The following is a 15251-nucleotide window of genomic DNA, read 5'->3' as shown; positions in this document are numbered from 1 at the left end:
ATGCATTCTCAGTATCTCATGTGCTTGAACTTTAAATGCTTTTTAAAATAAGAATCAATAGATGCTCACATATAGAAAGTTATACACTTGTAGGAAAGTCCCCAGCTTGCACAGTAAGTGTGGTACCTTACCCATATTTTTACTTTCAGCACTTTCCAAACATGGAATGTGGGTTTTATAACCTCACTGCCTGAAACGTGTGCTCTAAAACCTGTAGTAAGATGCTTTTTGTATGGGTTATTTCCCTAGCAGGGAAGGTTCTTGACTAACTTATTAACTTAATTGAATCAGTTCTGGTTAGCTGTACTTAAATTCACTGCTTTAATATGGTTTGAGGCTTAGTGAAATAATCTGTTTCACACAGTGAAATGAATATTCCAAATAAGGCCATTTATGTCCTTCAGGAGAGTTTAAATGTGTAAGCCAGAAGAAAAGTGATATTAGTTATAATGCTAAGACATCTGTTTTATGAAAGAACAAGACTTGGATAATGATAACTTAGTCCTAATAACCTGAATAATCCCTTTAATTCATAGGTCTGGGGATGTGTCCTTATCCCTCTTGTATGGAGAGGCAGAGGCACGAAGGACGTGCACAGGTGCACAGCCCCACTTCATACAAACCCAGGAGTGTGGTCAGGGATCTTGTTTCACTCTGTCCAGTGCTGTCTTTGCTGTAAATGGTCAAGATTCTCACCTGGACACACAAACTGTTATTATAGTATATTTCTATAGTATATTTCTTGGAGAATGTTAACCCTTCCTGTGCTGACTATTGCATGAACCTGTGCTCAGTAGATCCATATAGAAGCTGAAATCCTGGACAGTTTTTACAGTGGTGTGACCACTGTAGCCCACTGTCATCACGTGCAGTGCAGGAGCACGAGCCTTGGAGTTTAAATACGAAGCACATAATCCTGGCTCAAGCTTAGGTGCAAGATTCTTTAAGAGAAACCAAGTGGTGAATGGGTGCCTTGTGTGATAATGACACTGAATCGTTTGCTCAGGAACACAGTCTTATCTGCAAAACTGAATTTAAGACAAAAAACAGTTTTGCAAGCCCCATTGAAACAGCAACATCTAGCAACAAAATGCCTTATCAGGCCTCTTGGGAAGGACCTTGTTTCTGTAAGCTTTTAGGAACTGATGGTTTTTACTTCAGCTGATGTCAGTTTTTCACGCTTCGTAGCCTGCTGGAGTAGTCACAGTGAAACACAGTTGTGATCTGGAAGAGCGACGGAGTAAATACTGCAGCCAGATGTGCACTGTTTTGTGTGACTTTGTTTTGGCTGATACAGTTAAAATACTAGAGACAGTTTAAAGCTTCTGAAAGTTCTAGTTTTTAGTCACCAAAGGGGATAAACTCAAGTACAGCAATGTCACAGTTCTGCCCCCTGTGGGGGTTTCAGCAGTTTGGATTAAGCAGGCTGCTTTTTTTTCCTGTTCAAAATTAGTTTTATGTTTAAAATAAGCTAATTGCTGTGCAGATGCGTCATGGCATTGGTATGAACAGAAGGGGGACCCCAGTGTTTTTTTGCAGCGTGTGATGAATGTGTTGGTGAGTTTATCCTCCAGCTGAATCAATTTTAAATCACAGTTGAATGAATACTTGCATTAGTCGATAAGAATATTTCACTGAAGTATTATTCAGCTGTGGTTTAATTTGCAGTTGTGATTTTTCACTGTACAACCTGGAAGGACATCTGTTTTTCTAAACAAAACAAAAAAACATCCAATAACTTTTTGAAGCATGTTTGCTTTTGTTATTGGGTAATTTCTGGAACATTCAGTATTTTGTAGGTGCAGTGAAAATGATCCCCATTGCTATTTATGCTGTTGGTTTTTTGTTGTACTTTTTGTGCATTGTTTTCCAGGATATGCTGTTTTGTTTCTGTACGTGTCCCAGCTAGAAGGGCACAAACACTGAATGTGAAGGATTATTGCTGGATGTATGAAGTGCTCAGCTTTGGTGTGCACGGTTGAAAGCTTCTGTCTCTCCCTGAGTTTGTTAGAGAAGAGTAAATAAACACTGTGAGAGCACTTGAGCCTCACCATGCTAAAAATTGTGTTCTAGAGAAAACAGAAGCAATTCGTGGGTTATCAGATGTGTCTCCTCGAGCAAGAAAGCTCTTAATTGCAGAGAAACAATTTGCTGATTAAAAAGTGATCGGTTTGGCTTGAGTGCTCTTCCTGCACTCCTGTAGGGAGGAAAGCCTGAGGTGGAAGCTGTCGAGAGCTGTAGTTACAGCAGCACTGGGGAGAAGCTGAGTTTGCTGCTTCTCTGTCAAGAGTTGGGCAGGCTCCCTGGTCTCAGACACTGGAGATAACTTGCAGTGCTTGTTTTTTCACTTCATTATTTTATTTAGTTTGTTTGCCATTTTGGAAGAGGCTTTAACAGTTGTTTTTCTTCAAGTCTTCATAAGCTGGACACCTTTTCCTGCCTCTGAGATAAATCTTCAATAGTTATTCATTTAGATAAATTTGAAGCCTTTTCCTACAGGTTTTTATTGACTGATGAGGTGGCAGGGAAGGAGTAATTTCCAGTCAGACGCTGACTTGCTGCACTGTGTAAGAGGAAGACAAATGTTCAGAAGGCTTGATGTACCTATGTACTATGCAGTGCATCCAGCTACTCTGCATTCGTGAGGACATTTTTCTTTGTTACAGCTGGCTTCATCTATCTTATGACTTATCTGGTGTGAACGAGTTATATCGAGCCTGTAGGCCTTGTTTAGGCAGAACAGGTGGAGATTTATGAGGTATGTGCTACATTGATCTCAGTTATATGTATCTTAGGCAAAGTTTAATTCAAGCTTTCTGAACCTTGATTAGTGTGAGGTTTATGCGAAGTACAAAGTGAACGAAGTAGGACTTTGCAGCTCAAACTATTGGTGTGTATCATGAAGACTGATATTGCCTAGAGACAGTTCTTGAGTCTCTAGCTTTATTCATTGCAGACACTATCAGGGTGTACCTGGGACTGAGATAAAGTGTGCTAGGGCTCAGGAAACAAAGGAATCTTAGAATGTCTCATGTTGGAAGGGACCCTCGGGGTTCAGATACAACCTCTGGCTCCTCGCAGGGCCACTCAGAACTCATACCCTGTGTCTGAGAGCACTGTCCATAATGCTTCTTGAATCCAGGAGTCTTGGTGCTGTGGCACCTACCCTGGGGGGGAGCCCTTTTCGTGCCCACCGCTCTGATCAGAAGAGACCTAGTTTATCATTCTCTCTATGAATGTCTGTAATGGGCTTGTTCAAGCTTTTCAGTAGTTTTTCTTCACTATCTTTGGGTATTGGAATTCTGCTGTCAAGTCATCTCATTCTCATTCTCCACTGACAGTTTGCACTGAGTTCAAGTCCTGTCATTGGCAGCATTACTGTTTACATTCTGCTGTATTTGATCATTTTCAGCTACAATTAGCAAAGCTTTTGTTATGCACTGGCAATTCTGTTGTCTTAAGCAGCTGGGGCTGGTCAAGGTGCTGCAGAGAAACAGACTTGGTCAAACTGTATTTGTGAGTGATATTTCCAGAGGCTGTAGGAATAGACGCTTGATCCTGATGTGCTTATTTTATAAGGGTGCCTCAGGAATGACAGGAGGGGACTGGGTACCACCTGTGCTGCCATCCTTCACTAGCATTATCAGAGCCTGCCCTTCCCAGCACTTCCAATTGCATCAAGGGATCAAATAATGAAGGAGAAGCTCCTCTTACACGCAGTTAAGGCCACTTTTGAGGGGAAAAAAAAAAAAAAAAGGGATGTTTCATGGGACCCCATGAGAATCATGCTTCTGCCTGAGTTCTCATCATGTTACATATCCTTCATTTTGTACTGTTACTTTCATCCTGTTGTGCTGAACTCTAAGAAAATATTACTCTGCTCACAGAATATTTGCAAAACATCAACCATTTATTAATTTCCAAGTAGTGTCTGAAGTTAGGAGCTATCTTCAAATTTCTTCCTTCTGATTTCAAATCAAGCAAGTTTATGTACATGGTTTTAGACATATATATAAATTATGCAGCTGAAGTCAGGGGAGGTTTGTTCTGTTTACACACAGTATTTCCAGAAGCATTCAGAAAGGTTGCCACGTTTCTTGTACTGCTTCCTGTCCTTCATCAGCAAGCGGCCCAGCAGAGCAATTCGTGGGTGATTTCCATAGAAAGTCTGAAGTCAAACAGAGACAGACAGGTTACTGGTGGCTGCTTAATGTTCCCATTGAGAAAGCATACTCTTCACTACCCCTCAGGTTTAGATGATGTACTTTTAAAACAGTCTACATCTTCAGTCAAGCAGAAAGAATGTTCTCAATTTACCTACTGGCTGATAGCAGCTCTGATAATATTGCATGGCTTGTGCTGCATTGGGGGGAAAAGGATGCATGGCTTATGCTGGTTGACGTGCAGGGCAGGCCTGCTGAAGTTGGGTACTGACCTTCGTTTACAAAGTTGATTTACTGGGGGGGAGACGCTGGATTTATTTGCATGAAATGCTCAGATTATTTTTTTTTTCCTAAATTTGTTTTTATTGTTCTCTTTTTCCCCTGCAAACCTAACTGCCCAGTGATTCCAGCTTCAAGAATATCGTGGCACATGTTAGCCTACTATGTTAGATCTGTGGATCTTAAGCGGTGTCTTTGTAACAAGCCCACGTAGTTTAAAACATGAGGTCTTAATTTAGCAAACGGTTATTTACTTACCTCTTTGATATCTTTCCTTGGATTGTAGCTGCTGGAGGTAAGACCTGGGAGAGAGGAGGCAAAATGTTTTGTTGTTTATAAATAGTGGACCTACGTGTGTCTGCTGTGACTGGTGGATGTGTAAACTGTTGGCACTCTGATGCAAAGTGCTTTGGCAAAGCCTCACCTGCCTTATTGTCTTCAACCAGTGTGCCCAAGAGCTCCTGCAGAAACTGAGGCAGGGAGGTACTTTCTGAGCTGCCCAGCTGCTCCAAATTTAGTCTTGAATCTTCATCATCTGCAAGAGGAAGATGGGAGGTGGTTGTTTGACGGAGGCCTTATACCTTTAATTCCAGTTTCATTCCGTTTCAGATGATTTCCAAGCAGGTAAGTTAGCTCCATCTATTGAAAAGGATCTTAAAATCGTAAATCACCCATTGTCATTTAATGGATGTTAGAGGGAGTAGCTAGATTTGTGTGGGTTGTTTTTTTTTTTTTTGGTTGGTTTATATCTGAATTCCTTTACAAATGAGTTCCTCTACTGGAGCATTTCTGTGACTGAAGACTAATTTTACTGTTGGAGGCTTATTAACTTACTCTATTTGCCACCTTTTAAGTGCAATAAAATGGGGAAAAGGACAGGAATAAATGTTGGGAATCTTAAAGGAGATTTTGGCAGGTGTACTTCCTGGTTTGTTTCTCTTGTCTCTCAGTCAAAGTGTGTACCAGTACTGATATTACTCTTTCTGAAAGTAGGGTTGGTGATACCTGATGGAATTGTTTGGATGTGAATAGAGAATTTGTAGTTCTGTAACTAACCTGTTACCCCAAGGTAGGCTGCAAACAGGAGCCCTTAATGGTTCTGCACTTCAGTTAACAGTAAACTTCTCTGCTAATTAACAGCAGCTATTCAAAATAATGGATGCTGAGAGAGAGCTATTGCAAAACTCTTAATTATGTTGTTTTTTTAGTTGCATTTCTGGATTATTCTGTTGCTTTTACCTGTGCAGATGTGGAACTGTAGCTCCTTTGTGTGATCTATATACAAGAAAAAACACTGCAAATAATTCCCCAACATTTCAATGTTGGTCTGTTATGAAGATATTTGCAAACCTTTGATGTGCAGGCTTAGTTGGTCAGGGCACTTATAGAGCATGGTGAGGGTTGCAGTGTAGGACTGACTGAATAACGTAAGTTCCCTTTTCTGTGCAGAGAGAAGTTTGTATGCATATCCCCATACTGTTTTTCAATTCAGAACAGTGTCAACAGGTGGTGTTGCTTTGAGATTTAAAACAAACAAAACAAACAGTCTTTAGAGAGCTCCACTCCTATCTTACCCTCTTGTATTACTCCTTGTATTTACAAGGAAGATTTAATTAGCCTAATGGGTATATCCAGCACATTTGTTTGAAGATAAATGGTTAGTTAGCTGGTTCATTTTATGATAAGATAGATGCTGTCCATACTAAGTCATGGCTGCTGGTAAATGGCAAATTATTTTGTGGAATGTTTGAGAAGATGCTGGCTTAGTGAGTCCAAGTTATACACAGCAAACTAGGGGTAATGGATGGATACCTATAAACCAACAACACCTGCACCTTTCACCTGCAGAGCCATTATATTACAGGAGCCTTTTTGTATCTAGCCTCGTGAAAGAGTTCCGTTTTAGAACTGCCTGTTCTTTCAGAGCTCCTTTCAGCAATGCGTCCAGCACAGGTCAGGTCTGATAAGGATAACCCTGTAGGCACTGCATGCGGCTTAATGATACATCTTACTATGGCTTACAGTATGACTTCAAACTTTGAGAACAGCTTTTTCAAGCAAAGATTTATTCTTTCACAGCATTAGTCTGCATTAGTGCAGGCAGAAGGCATGATGCTTAGTACAAAATCATGCTCAATACAGTGCTATTTTTGTACTTTAAGTCAGGTTTGCCTGCACTTGATGTGAGTAGGAATGCATTAATCCTTGTAGTGGGTTTACCCCCTTAAAAATGCAACTTCAGTTAAGCATAGTTCACTTTAAAGTGCAGCAAGTGCCATTCAGCCAAGTTTCTGTAAATTACCTAATGTCTACTAATGTTGCTTCAGAGATGCAGCATCTGCCAGCTCACGCTCATTCACTGCAAGTCTCAATTATATTGCCCCTTAGATTTAAAAGCAGCAGGAAGAAATATCTAAAAGCACCCAACAAAATGCCCGTTTTACAGAACTGCTGCCCACCAGTGATATTACTTGTGGCCGGTGTTCTGAAGTCATTCCTGCTTTTTATCCAGCTGACTGGCACAGATAAAGACCCCCTCTGAAAGCATACCTGCTGCTGCTCTGGTTCTCGTGTTCCGTTTGCTCTCTTACGAGCGCTAAATCCGAAGGGCTTACCTGGGAGTTGATAAGACATCTCGCTGGCGTTGATGACAGGGAGAGAGAAGAGAGGACAGGAGAAGCTGATGATAATGAGACAGCAGAATACCAGCTTATGCATTGTTGCTCCGTTGAATATATTTCGTCTTGTCAACGCCTGTAATTCGGAACTCCAGACTGCTGCCTCTGCTCCCTGTTTCACTCATTATATAGCCACTCATGACCTCATAAATATGGTCATACCCCTTCTCTCCCTCCCCCCAAAAAAAAGAAATCCAATGAATTTATTGTCTATTGATTGTAAATGGAAACCACTTTGCATTGATGTAATTTTTCAAGGTAACACCTCATGGACAATAAATTTACTGTCTTATAGCTTGATGTACGAAATGGATATTATATCAAACCAAGCACAGTAAAGTTTATAAATCTGGCATAAAGAAAATAACTTCCAGTTATAAATCATGAGTTAACAAAAGGGTCAGACGTTGGCTGAAATGACCAGGGCAGTAAGATTTATGAGCCATAGCAGGCTTGACGCAAAGCATCTGATATGAAATACTCTTTTTTTTCTCTCTTGTGAAATAGATGGATGTATCGTTTTTGGGGTTCTTGCGCCAGGTGATGCGAAAGGGAAGCGGAGTTAAAGCATCTAGTTCATTCACAAAGAGAATGAAAGCGGAAGGGGCTGGTTTCTTTCTTGTAGCTTTTCGTTTTGTTTGAGATGACTTTATCCAGTGTAGCCCTGGAGAATCGTCTTGGCAGAGAAAGTAGAGCTTCTATGTGGAAACTTACTTGATATGTATAAACTACCTTGGTTGATATTAAACTCGGGTCCCTCCCTAGACTGGGAGTCCTTTCTCCGTTCTGCTTCGTCTTCTGCTTCCTTCACTTGGAAGTAACTTATTTATTCTGTGCATACCGGATAGCTGCTTTTCCAGTTTGCATTTTGCCTGTAAAGTAAATGCAGTAGCTGCCACATGTAATACATAACCTCATAAGGCTAGTCTCTTTCCTTCCATCTAGCATATTTTGACTTCTCTACTTAGAATTTCTTTTTTTTTAATATCAGAGGAAGAACTCACTGGACTGGTCCCTCATCCTCATTCCTCATGAAGCATCCTATCTGTCTAGAAACTTCAAACTAAAAAGGAACTTTATGATGATTTTCCTAAAATGGGGGGAAAAAAAAATCTGTTCAGGCTTATAATAGCAGTTCATTAATTTCCCTCCTTTGCCTTTCATATAAAACACTTGTGCTTTCAAATACTCTTCCAAATACTGTGAAATCTAACTACTGCTACTGTTGTTCTTTCTAAGTTACGCAAGAAATGAATTTATCTACTTCCTTTTTTCTTAACATTTCCTTTTGAAGATGCATTTTTTAATTGTAAATTCTAGGAGCCACATAACTGTTTTAAAATCAGCGTCACCCCATAAGTTCCAATGCTTTGAGTACAAAGGCAGTGGGGTGGAGGAGGACTTCAGCGGTCCTTTCTCGTTAAACTTCGCTACTGTCCTTTGTGTACAGACAGGTTTGATGTTGACTTCGCACACCTGTAGCGTGCGTTCTGTAGCTATAAAACCTGCTGTGGTGGACTTTGCTGAAGTCAGTGAATGTGGCAAAAGAATTCCCCTACAGAATTATCCTAATGTGTTTTATGTGCCTCTCTCCCTTTGCTCTCCTACGAGAGAAGTAGAGAGGAATTCTCTCTCCTCATCTGAGTCATGTAACTCTTTGTTCCAAAACTGCAGACAGTAATTAGGTTTGATCTGATGCGTGATCTCACAGTTGGTGCTGGATGCTCTGTACAAATGCTTCTCCTTCAGTGAACTATCAATGACAATGGCATTATCAGTATTCACTCTGAGCATCCTCCAAGGAAAGCTAATGAAGCATTCTTCACAAGCAGCTTCTGTCCTTTGTCTTCTCACAAGGAAGACTCAGCCTCTTAGGGCGATCATGAAGTGCGTCATGTAGAAGTTGGGCAGCTTGCCCACGGCTTATTGCCTTTACTCAGCTTTGAAGCTGTCACTTAAACATTCTTTCCCTTACCAAAATGTCAAAGGCATTTTCCTGAGGGGACGGAGCACACGTCATGATGCAAAGTGAAGAAACAGCTCATCCCAAATAAAGGTACAAAACCCTGAATCCATGGGTGAAGGAAGGAAACGGGAATTGTATTTAATAAAAAAAAAAATTAAGGACTGATCTGTAGAGAACTTTTTTAAATTTTATCAAAGGTGCCAATTTTTTTTTTTTTTTTTTTTTTTAAAAACAAAAAACACAACAAAACCTTTTTGTTAGTTCTTGTTTCTGTTAATTGACTTTCACTTGCTTTGGTTTAATGTAACAGAGCAGCAGGAATGGGAATACATTACTGAACAAAGAATAGTAAATGCAGATTAACCTAGCATTAAACAAGTTGTCCTGAATTATCAGAAGAAACAACTATTCTTGATTTAAAGTGATGACTCATGAAAAATAAACTGCCAGTCAAGGGAGGAGAAAATGGGAAAAACTGCCAGCTGTCCACCTTCTGAGTTAAGCATTGAGATTGAAATCTGATCAGTAATGCAAAAGATCTTTCACCTGTTTTAAGCTGCTTTGTGCTAAGTCAGCACAAGATACGTCAAGTAGTGTGGCAGGTGGTGAGAGGAGGAACTTCAGATGAGACAACTTGTGACTGAGCTGCAGTGCTTGTGTGAGGAGCTGCTGCTGGGATATGGAACTCTGTGATTTTTCTGGCTTGCATTTAGTGTGTAGGAAGATAGGCGTGCAATACAACGTTTTTATATTGGAATTGTAATAGCAGATAAGCCTATCATAAAATCATAGAATGGTTGAGTTGGAAGGGATCTTAAAGCACAGCTGGTTCCAAACACTGCCATGGGCTGGTTGCCCCCCATCAGATCAGCCTGCCCAGGGTTTTAGTGAATTTTTGTCCTCATAACCACTTAAAATTTGTATTTCCTGTTGTGGTTATTATTCAGCTTTGTTACGTGATTATTGCATGGCAACAAAATAACCGTACCTTAGCCACATGTGGCCAGCATCCTTTTTTGAAGATGCTCCTTTTGCCCACTGTGCGAACTGTGATGTGGCACTTGCAGTAGGAACTGCAATGTGGAGTGCTTGGTGTGCACAGCAGTGCTTCTATCTTCTGAAATTCTCTCCAAGTTTTTTGTTTGTTTGTTTCTTAAGATCTCAGAGGTTCTGACCGGGGTGTTTTCTTGTTCTGTGATGGGCCAAAGTGTTTGCAGAAGTGAGTATGTGTGTGTAACTGTGTGCCTTTGCGGTAAATGAAGGTGGGAGGCCTGCAGACCTTTCTGAAGATAGTCTGCTTCTCTGTGGAATTGGCAAGTGGTCCAGAAACTGAGTCTGCTACAAGATCACAGCTGCTAAAACATTGCTTCTTGGTTAGTATAGTTTCCACCACTTTGGGAAGAAAAAAAACTTTTTTTTTTTTTTTTTTTTCCTCCCCTGCTGGGCTGGCACACTGTAGTCTGGGTATATTCTCCAAGTCAGGCTTGACAAACTGGTCCTTAACTCCCTTATCCTCTCAGTACTGCAGAATTAGCACACTAAAGTTTGGCATGAAGGAAAATAAGTCTGGCGTGACCGGGGGTTGGAAATGCAGCACATCACTATCTCATGGGAATTGAACTCTGGATAACGCAGTCCCAAACAGAGGAACAGTGACCAGAGCCTGAAATAGGGTTTGTTCCACAAAAGATGTAATGGAACTGACGATGCAATTACGGATCATTTTTAAACCTGGAGCAATGAGAACAGGCACTGTAAGGAACCTTTCTGCACAATGGAACTCTCCCAGCCTTTCTCCCTACCTGGTCAGCACTGCACAGAATGTAGGACAAGGCAGTCTGCTGAAAGGCTGCAAGTCAATGACTGCCCGCAACTGTCCTCCTTTTTCAGACCAGGTGGAGGGCTGGGCTTTGGGCTTGTGTTCTTTTGAGATGTGTGTTTACTTCTGCAGTGTTGCTGCAACCCATTAGTGTGTCCAGGTTGGGCTTCCTTGAAGTGTTCTGGGACGTGTTGTAATAACTGACTTTTTGGAGTCTTTCCAGTATCGCAGTGCAATCCAGGTTGGTTCTGATCCTAGAAACAGTGCACCAGTGATTTCCTGGTGTGAGAACTGAGAGGGGAGAGAACTGTTGGGATTGAACTGGGATAGGCGAGCACGTTCATCTGTTTGGTTTTCTAAACTGAGCTAAATAAACTTTGGGCTTTGTCCCTTACTGGATAAAAAAGCAGTGATAATGAAATTGCTGCCCCAGGAGATGGCGCTGAGAAACCTTCTGAAGAGGCGTGGAGCCCCCGAGGTTGAGTCTGTCGGACAACAGCGGGGTGTGGAATTAACGTTTGGGAGTCTTTGGAGATGGCGTTGATCCGTTATCTAAGCAGCAGGCAGGTGGGGGCTGGAACCTGCTGAGGGGACAGGACAACAGCAATTCCATCAGAGCCGTCCTGCTTTATTTTTCTTTTCAGGTTATTTGCTGTACACAGCAATGTTGTTTTTAGAGGCGCAGAATCAAACTCCCTGGTCAAACTTTTTTTGCAGAATACTATAGCTTTTATTTCTCCTGCAACTGAGATTAGAGGACAAATTTCAGGCAGCAGATCAGTGCTTGGCCAAGAGCTACTGACTGATGAAGGAGGTCTCCTAATTGTTGGCATTTTTCTGTCCTACTTAGCGTAGGCAGTAAATGAATGTCTCATACCATTTCTTTTTTGTTGTTGTTGTTTTCTTTCCAATTGCATAATCCCTTTAATCCTTAATTTTTTTTGTTAATTAAATGGAATCTTTGCAGACTCAGTGATTCACATCTCAGGACAAATGTGTGTATTTAACAAGGGGAAAGTTGGCATAGGTCTTACCGAGCAACTTGAGGTTTAAAGCAGTTCTTTCAAGGTTACTGTGCAAATGAATGCCCTTTCCTTGGCAGTCAGCCACGCAGGAGCTTCTCTTTGCTGTCTGAGAGATGGATTCCAGTTTTTCAAATAACAGATAACACTTGTAGCAGGAATGATGTAGGGCAGTATGATTTGTGCTGCCGCAGCACAGCGATCCCTTACCTGCCCCTGGATTCTGAGGCATAATTAATGTGCTGTATGTTCCAGCCTCATCCACACGAGCAGTGGTCGTAGGCTGTGCTGCTGGTGAGTGCAGGAAGTTCTTGAGCTGTAATGACAGGAGGTTATTTCTGTGTCTGAGGGCTTCTTGGGTGCAGTGCCTGCTTGGATTTCTAAATCCTTAAATTCCCTGCCTGAGGAAGAGATTGGCTTCTTTTCTACTTACTAAAACTGAAATCTGTGTTTTGAGTGAACCGTCAAGCACTTTCTGTGGTCACTTACACCTGTACTGGTACAAGGTAATGTATTTATTGAAGTGTATGGTGGCAAAGATCCATTGTTATGACTGGCTATAACAGTACCAGTGTGAATCATAATAAATAAATCAATCTTCGACTTTCTGATGCAATTCCAGCTTGATGAGACATCTGTGGTGCTGAACTGCAATGCTGCATCTCTTTTGGAGTAAAATAGTTTTTCCCCATCATTACTTTCATGTACTTTTTAACTCTATTTTCCATTCTAGTTTGAGGAGAAATATTCTACTTCAGATGTTTAATTAAGCTCTGGTTTAGACACTGATGTATAATTCTTATAGGATTCTGTTCTACTCTTTCAAAGTTGTTTTAAGATGTCTACAAATTCTCCATACTGAGTAACAGTAGTGCAGTGCTGCTTTTGTCTGTTTACAGGCCAGTGTAGCATTCTCTTTCAGATTGAATGGTTTATAGTTCTAAATAGATCAACCAAAACTTCGGTGTTGTAAATATGAGAAGGAATTTAAGATACATGCTGTAGATAAATGCAGTCTCTTTCACCTCTGTTCACCTTCTGCAGTAGCTTTGTTCTAAGCCTGCTGAAACGTGTGCAGGAGCAGAGCTGGCAACATAACCTAAGGTTTGGTTTCAGACTGACTTAAATGATCAGAGATTCCATTACAGTTTTGAAAGGGATTGTTTCAGTTCAGATTATGTAAACCAAGAGAAGCTTTAACAGGCTGAAGTCACACTAAATAATCTTTAAATTGATGTAGGTGTTTTTGTGTGGGGTTTTGCACTTGGTTCATCGAATAATAACTGATTTATTTTCTTAATGCAAACAGGAGATACTTGCATTGGTTTCAATGGATTTTGAGGCGGTTTTCCTTTCCACTACAATAAAATGGTTTTCTGTAGTATTGCAGGTAGATCTGTTGCTTTAACTGGCAGGCATCCCGGAGATAGAAGGTGAATGGAAACATAGTAGGTGATATCATAACTAACTCTTGCCACGTTGAGGTTAGAAGGAATTTCCATTTCATCTGTCGACTGTTAGAAGCTCTTATTTACAGTGAGGGCATCCAGCAGCCTTGTCCATGCCAGTTCCAGGGACAGAAGGATGCTTCAGCATCTGTCTGTGATACACAGCTAACAAAACAAAAGCATCTGCACAAATATCCTGAGGGACAGAGCGCTTCTGTGACAGGTTCTGCAGAAGGCATCTGTATCGGGGATGCTTCTGAGAGAGAAAATAGGAGGTAATGCTTATTGACAGAATAAGACTTTGTGTATTTAAGTGAAAATTATCTCCACTTCTTGTGACTTGCTTAAACTGCAAGGGGTGGGCTACAAGTTAATTGTTTAATAATCATTTCTCTGAGTTAGATCTCAGAGTGGATCATTTCTTATGGAGAATGCTATGCAATTAGTCAAAGATGACTTCATTTTTAGCAGAGTACTGAAGAACTTTATTTGGGGAATGCACTATACAAGAGAGCATCCTGTGTCTTGTATGATTCAAATAGCATTGATTCCGTTTGGAATCCTGAGCGTGACACCATGTCAGACATGAAGGGATTTTCTGGGAGATTTTATACAGTGTCTGTACTCACTGAACAGTAGGTCTTGTTTTTCCCATTGGAAGTAGACATGCAATTGAAGGATGGTAAATTGAAGTGGAAGGAGGTGGTCCTTATGGTGAGCAAGAGATGCTTGTTGCTAGGGCGAGGCATAAAAGACCTGATAAAGGGCTGAAATTAGGAACTCATAACATGCATTTTGAAGTGATATATGTTTGTGTGGTTAAGAGCACCTGTTACAATTCAGAGTCTCTCCCCAGATGTATCAGGCATGGAAACACACTGGTGTGTCCTGGTGTTGTTGACCTGTCTGTGGAATGGAGGGCGTGAGGGACGGCAATCCTTTTGCTTCGCTTAGCCACACAACTCTTGCAGGGGACTATGAGGTCAAGATATCTGACAACCAGAGTGTTAAGTAGTGATGCCAGGAACTGTGCCAGGAAATGGTACTGGTTCTGCAAGCAATAAAAAAGCAGCACAATTCCATGCTTAAACTTATCTTTCAAGAGCACCTGTCTCCTTTTTCCATGCCTTTAAACTTCTGGTCTGACATCACCAGGGCCTCCACACACAGTCTGGCTAGAAGAGCCCTTCCTGACTTCCAAGAAAAACAAATGGAAATGTGAAATGCTTACATCTGGCATGGCACCTTACCTCATCTTCAGCCAAATGGGGCTGCTCAAGAATCATCATGGAATTCCCAATTTCTTTTTGTTCACTACACAATAAATTAAAAAGACTTGAGAAAAGAAACAGTCACAGGCAACGAAACAGAAACTCTCTGAGTTACAGCTCAGTGTTAGGACTGTCTGCGCTTCTTTCAGCTGATAAATTTATTCAGATATTTTGAAGAAGCTACATGTGCAGCCAAGGTGCACGTGAGCATCAAAAAGAGAGGAACAAACTGGAGTTGTTTAGAGCAGTAAGAAGTACTGTGACTGCAGAGATGATTCTAAAGAGCCAAGTTTTGAGTGGTAATGTTTTTGCCAGTCAGGAGACTTATAAGTTATAGGATGTGACTAAATGGGAATTAAGTTTCAGATTAAGGCTGTTGGGTAAGCAGTAACTGTCTTGTTTATGTTGCTGTTTGGCTCTGGAATTCTTCTGTATAGGAGAAGAGAATGTGAATTTTTTGAACTTATTCCTGCAATGGTTCCAGAGGCAGAAATGTCTCGCGATAATACTTCAGATATGGACCTGAATGGTCCAGAAAGGTGGACTGCTCTAATCAGAATCAACTGTCATGTTCAGCCCAAGGCACTTCATACCAGTCATTCTTA

General features: G+C 41.0%; 1 protein-coding gene across 1 annotated transcript; it reads right to left on the bottom strand.

Moving 5' to 3' along the window:
- Positions 1–4051: 4051 nt before the first annotated feature.
- Positions 4052–7160, bottom strand: UTS2 (urotensin 2). The gene is made up of 4 exons (XM_042887743.1): positions 7058–7160; positions 4867–4977; positions 4701–4744; positions 4052–4168 (listed from the first exon to the last, which is right to left on the bottom strand). Exons 1-4 carry the CDS (start codon positions 7158–7160, stop codon positions 4052–4054), a joined length of 375 nt encoding a protein of 124 aa, XP_042743677.1.
- Positions 7161–15251: the final 8091 nt, after the last annotated feature.

This window comes from Lagopus leucura, unplaced genomic scaffold (genome assembly GCF_019238085.1).
Source record: "Lagopus leucura isolate 7727_CA_CO unplaced genomic scaffold, USGS_WTPT01 Super-Scaffold_100106, whole genome shotgun sequence".
Lineage (NCBI taxonomy): Eukaryota > Metazoa > Chordata > Aves > Galliformes > Phasianidae > Lagopus > Lagopus leucura.
Note: the sequence above shows the minus strand (reverse complement) of the source record. Positions and strands in the feature narration are given on the sequence as shown.

Bases quoted from the DNA above. Each gene is read 5' to 3' on its own strand.
- UTS2 (XM_042887743.1), bottom strand. From the start codon at position 7,160: ATGCATAAGCTGGTATTCTGCTGTCTCATTATCATCAGCTTCTCCTGT. The intron at 4,978-7,057 runs GTAAGCCCTTCG...TTCCTCTTGCAG, and splicing joins GATGTCTTATCAACTCCCAG to ATGATGAAGATTCAAGACTA. The intron at 4,169-4,700 runs GTAAGTAAATAA...GTTTGACTTCAG, and splicing joins CAAGGAAAGATATCAAAGAG to ACTTTCTATGGAAATCACCC.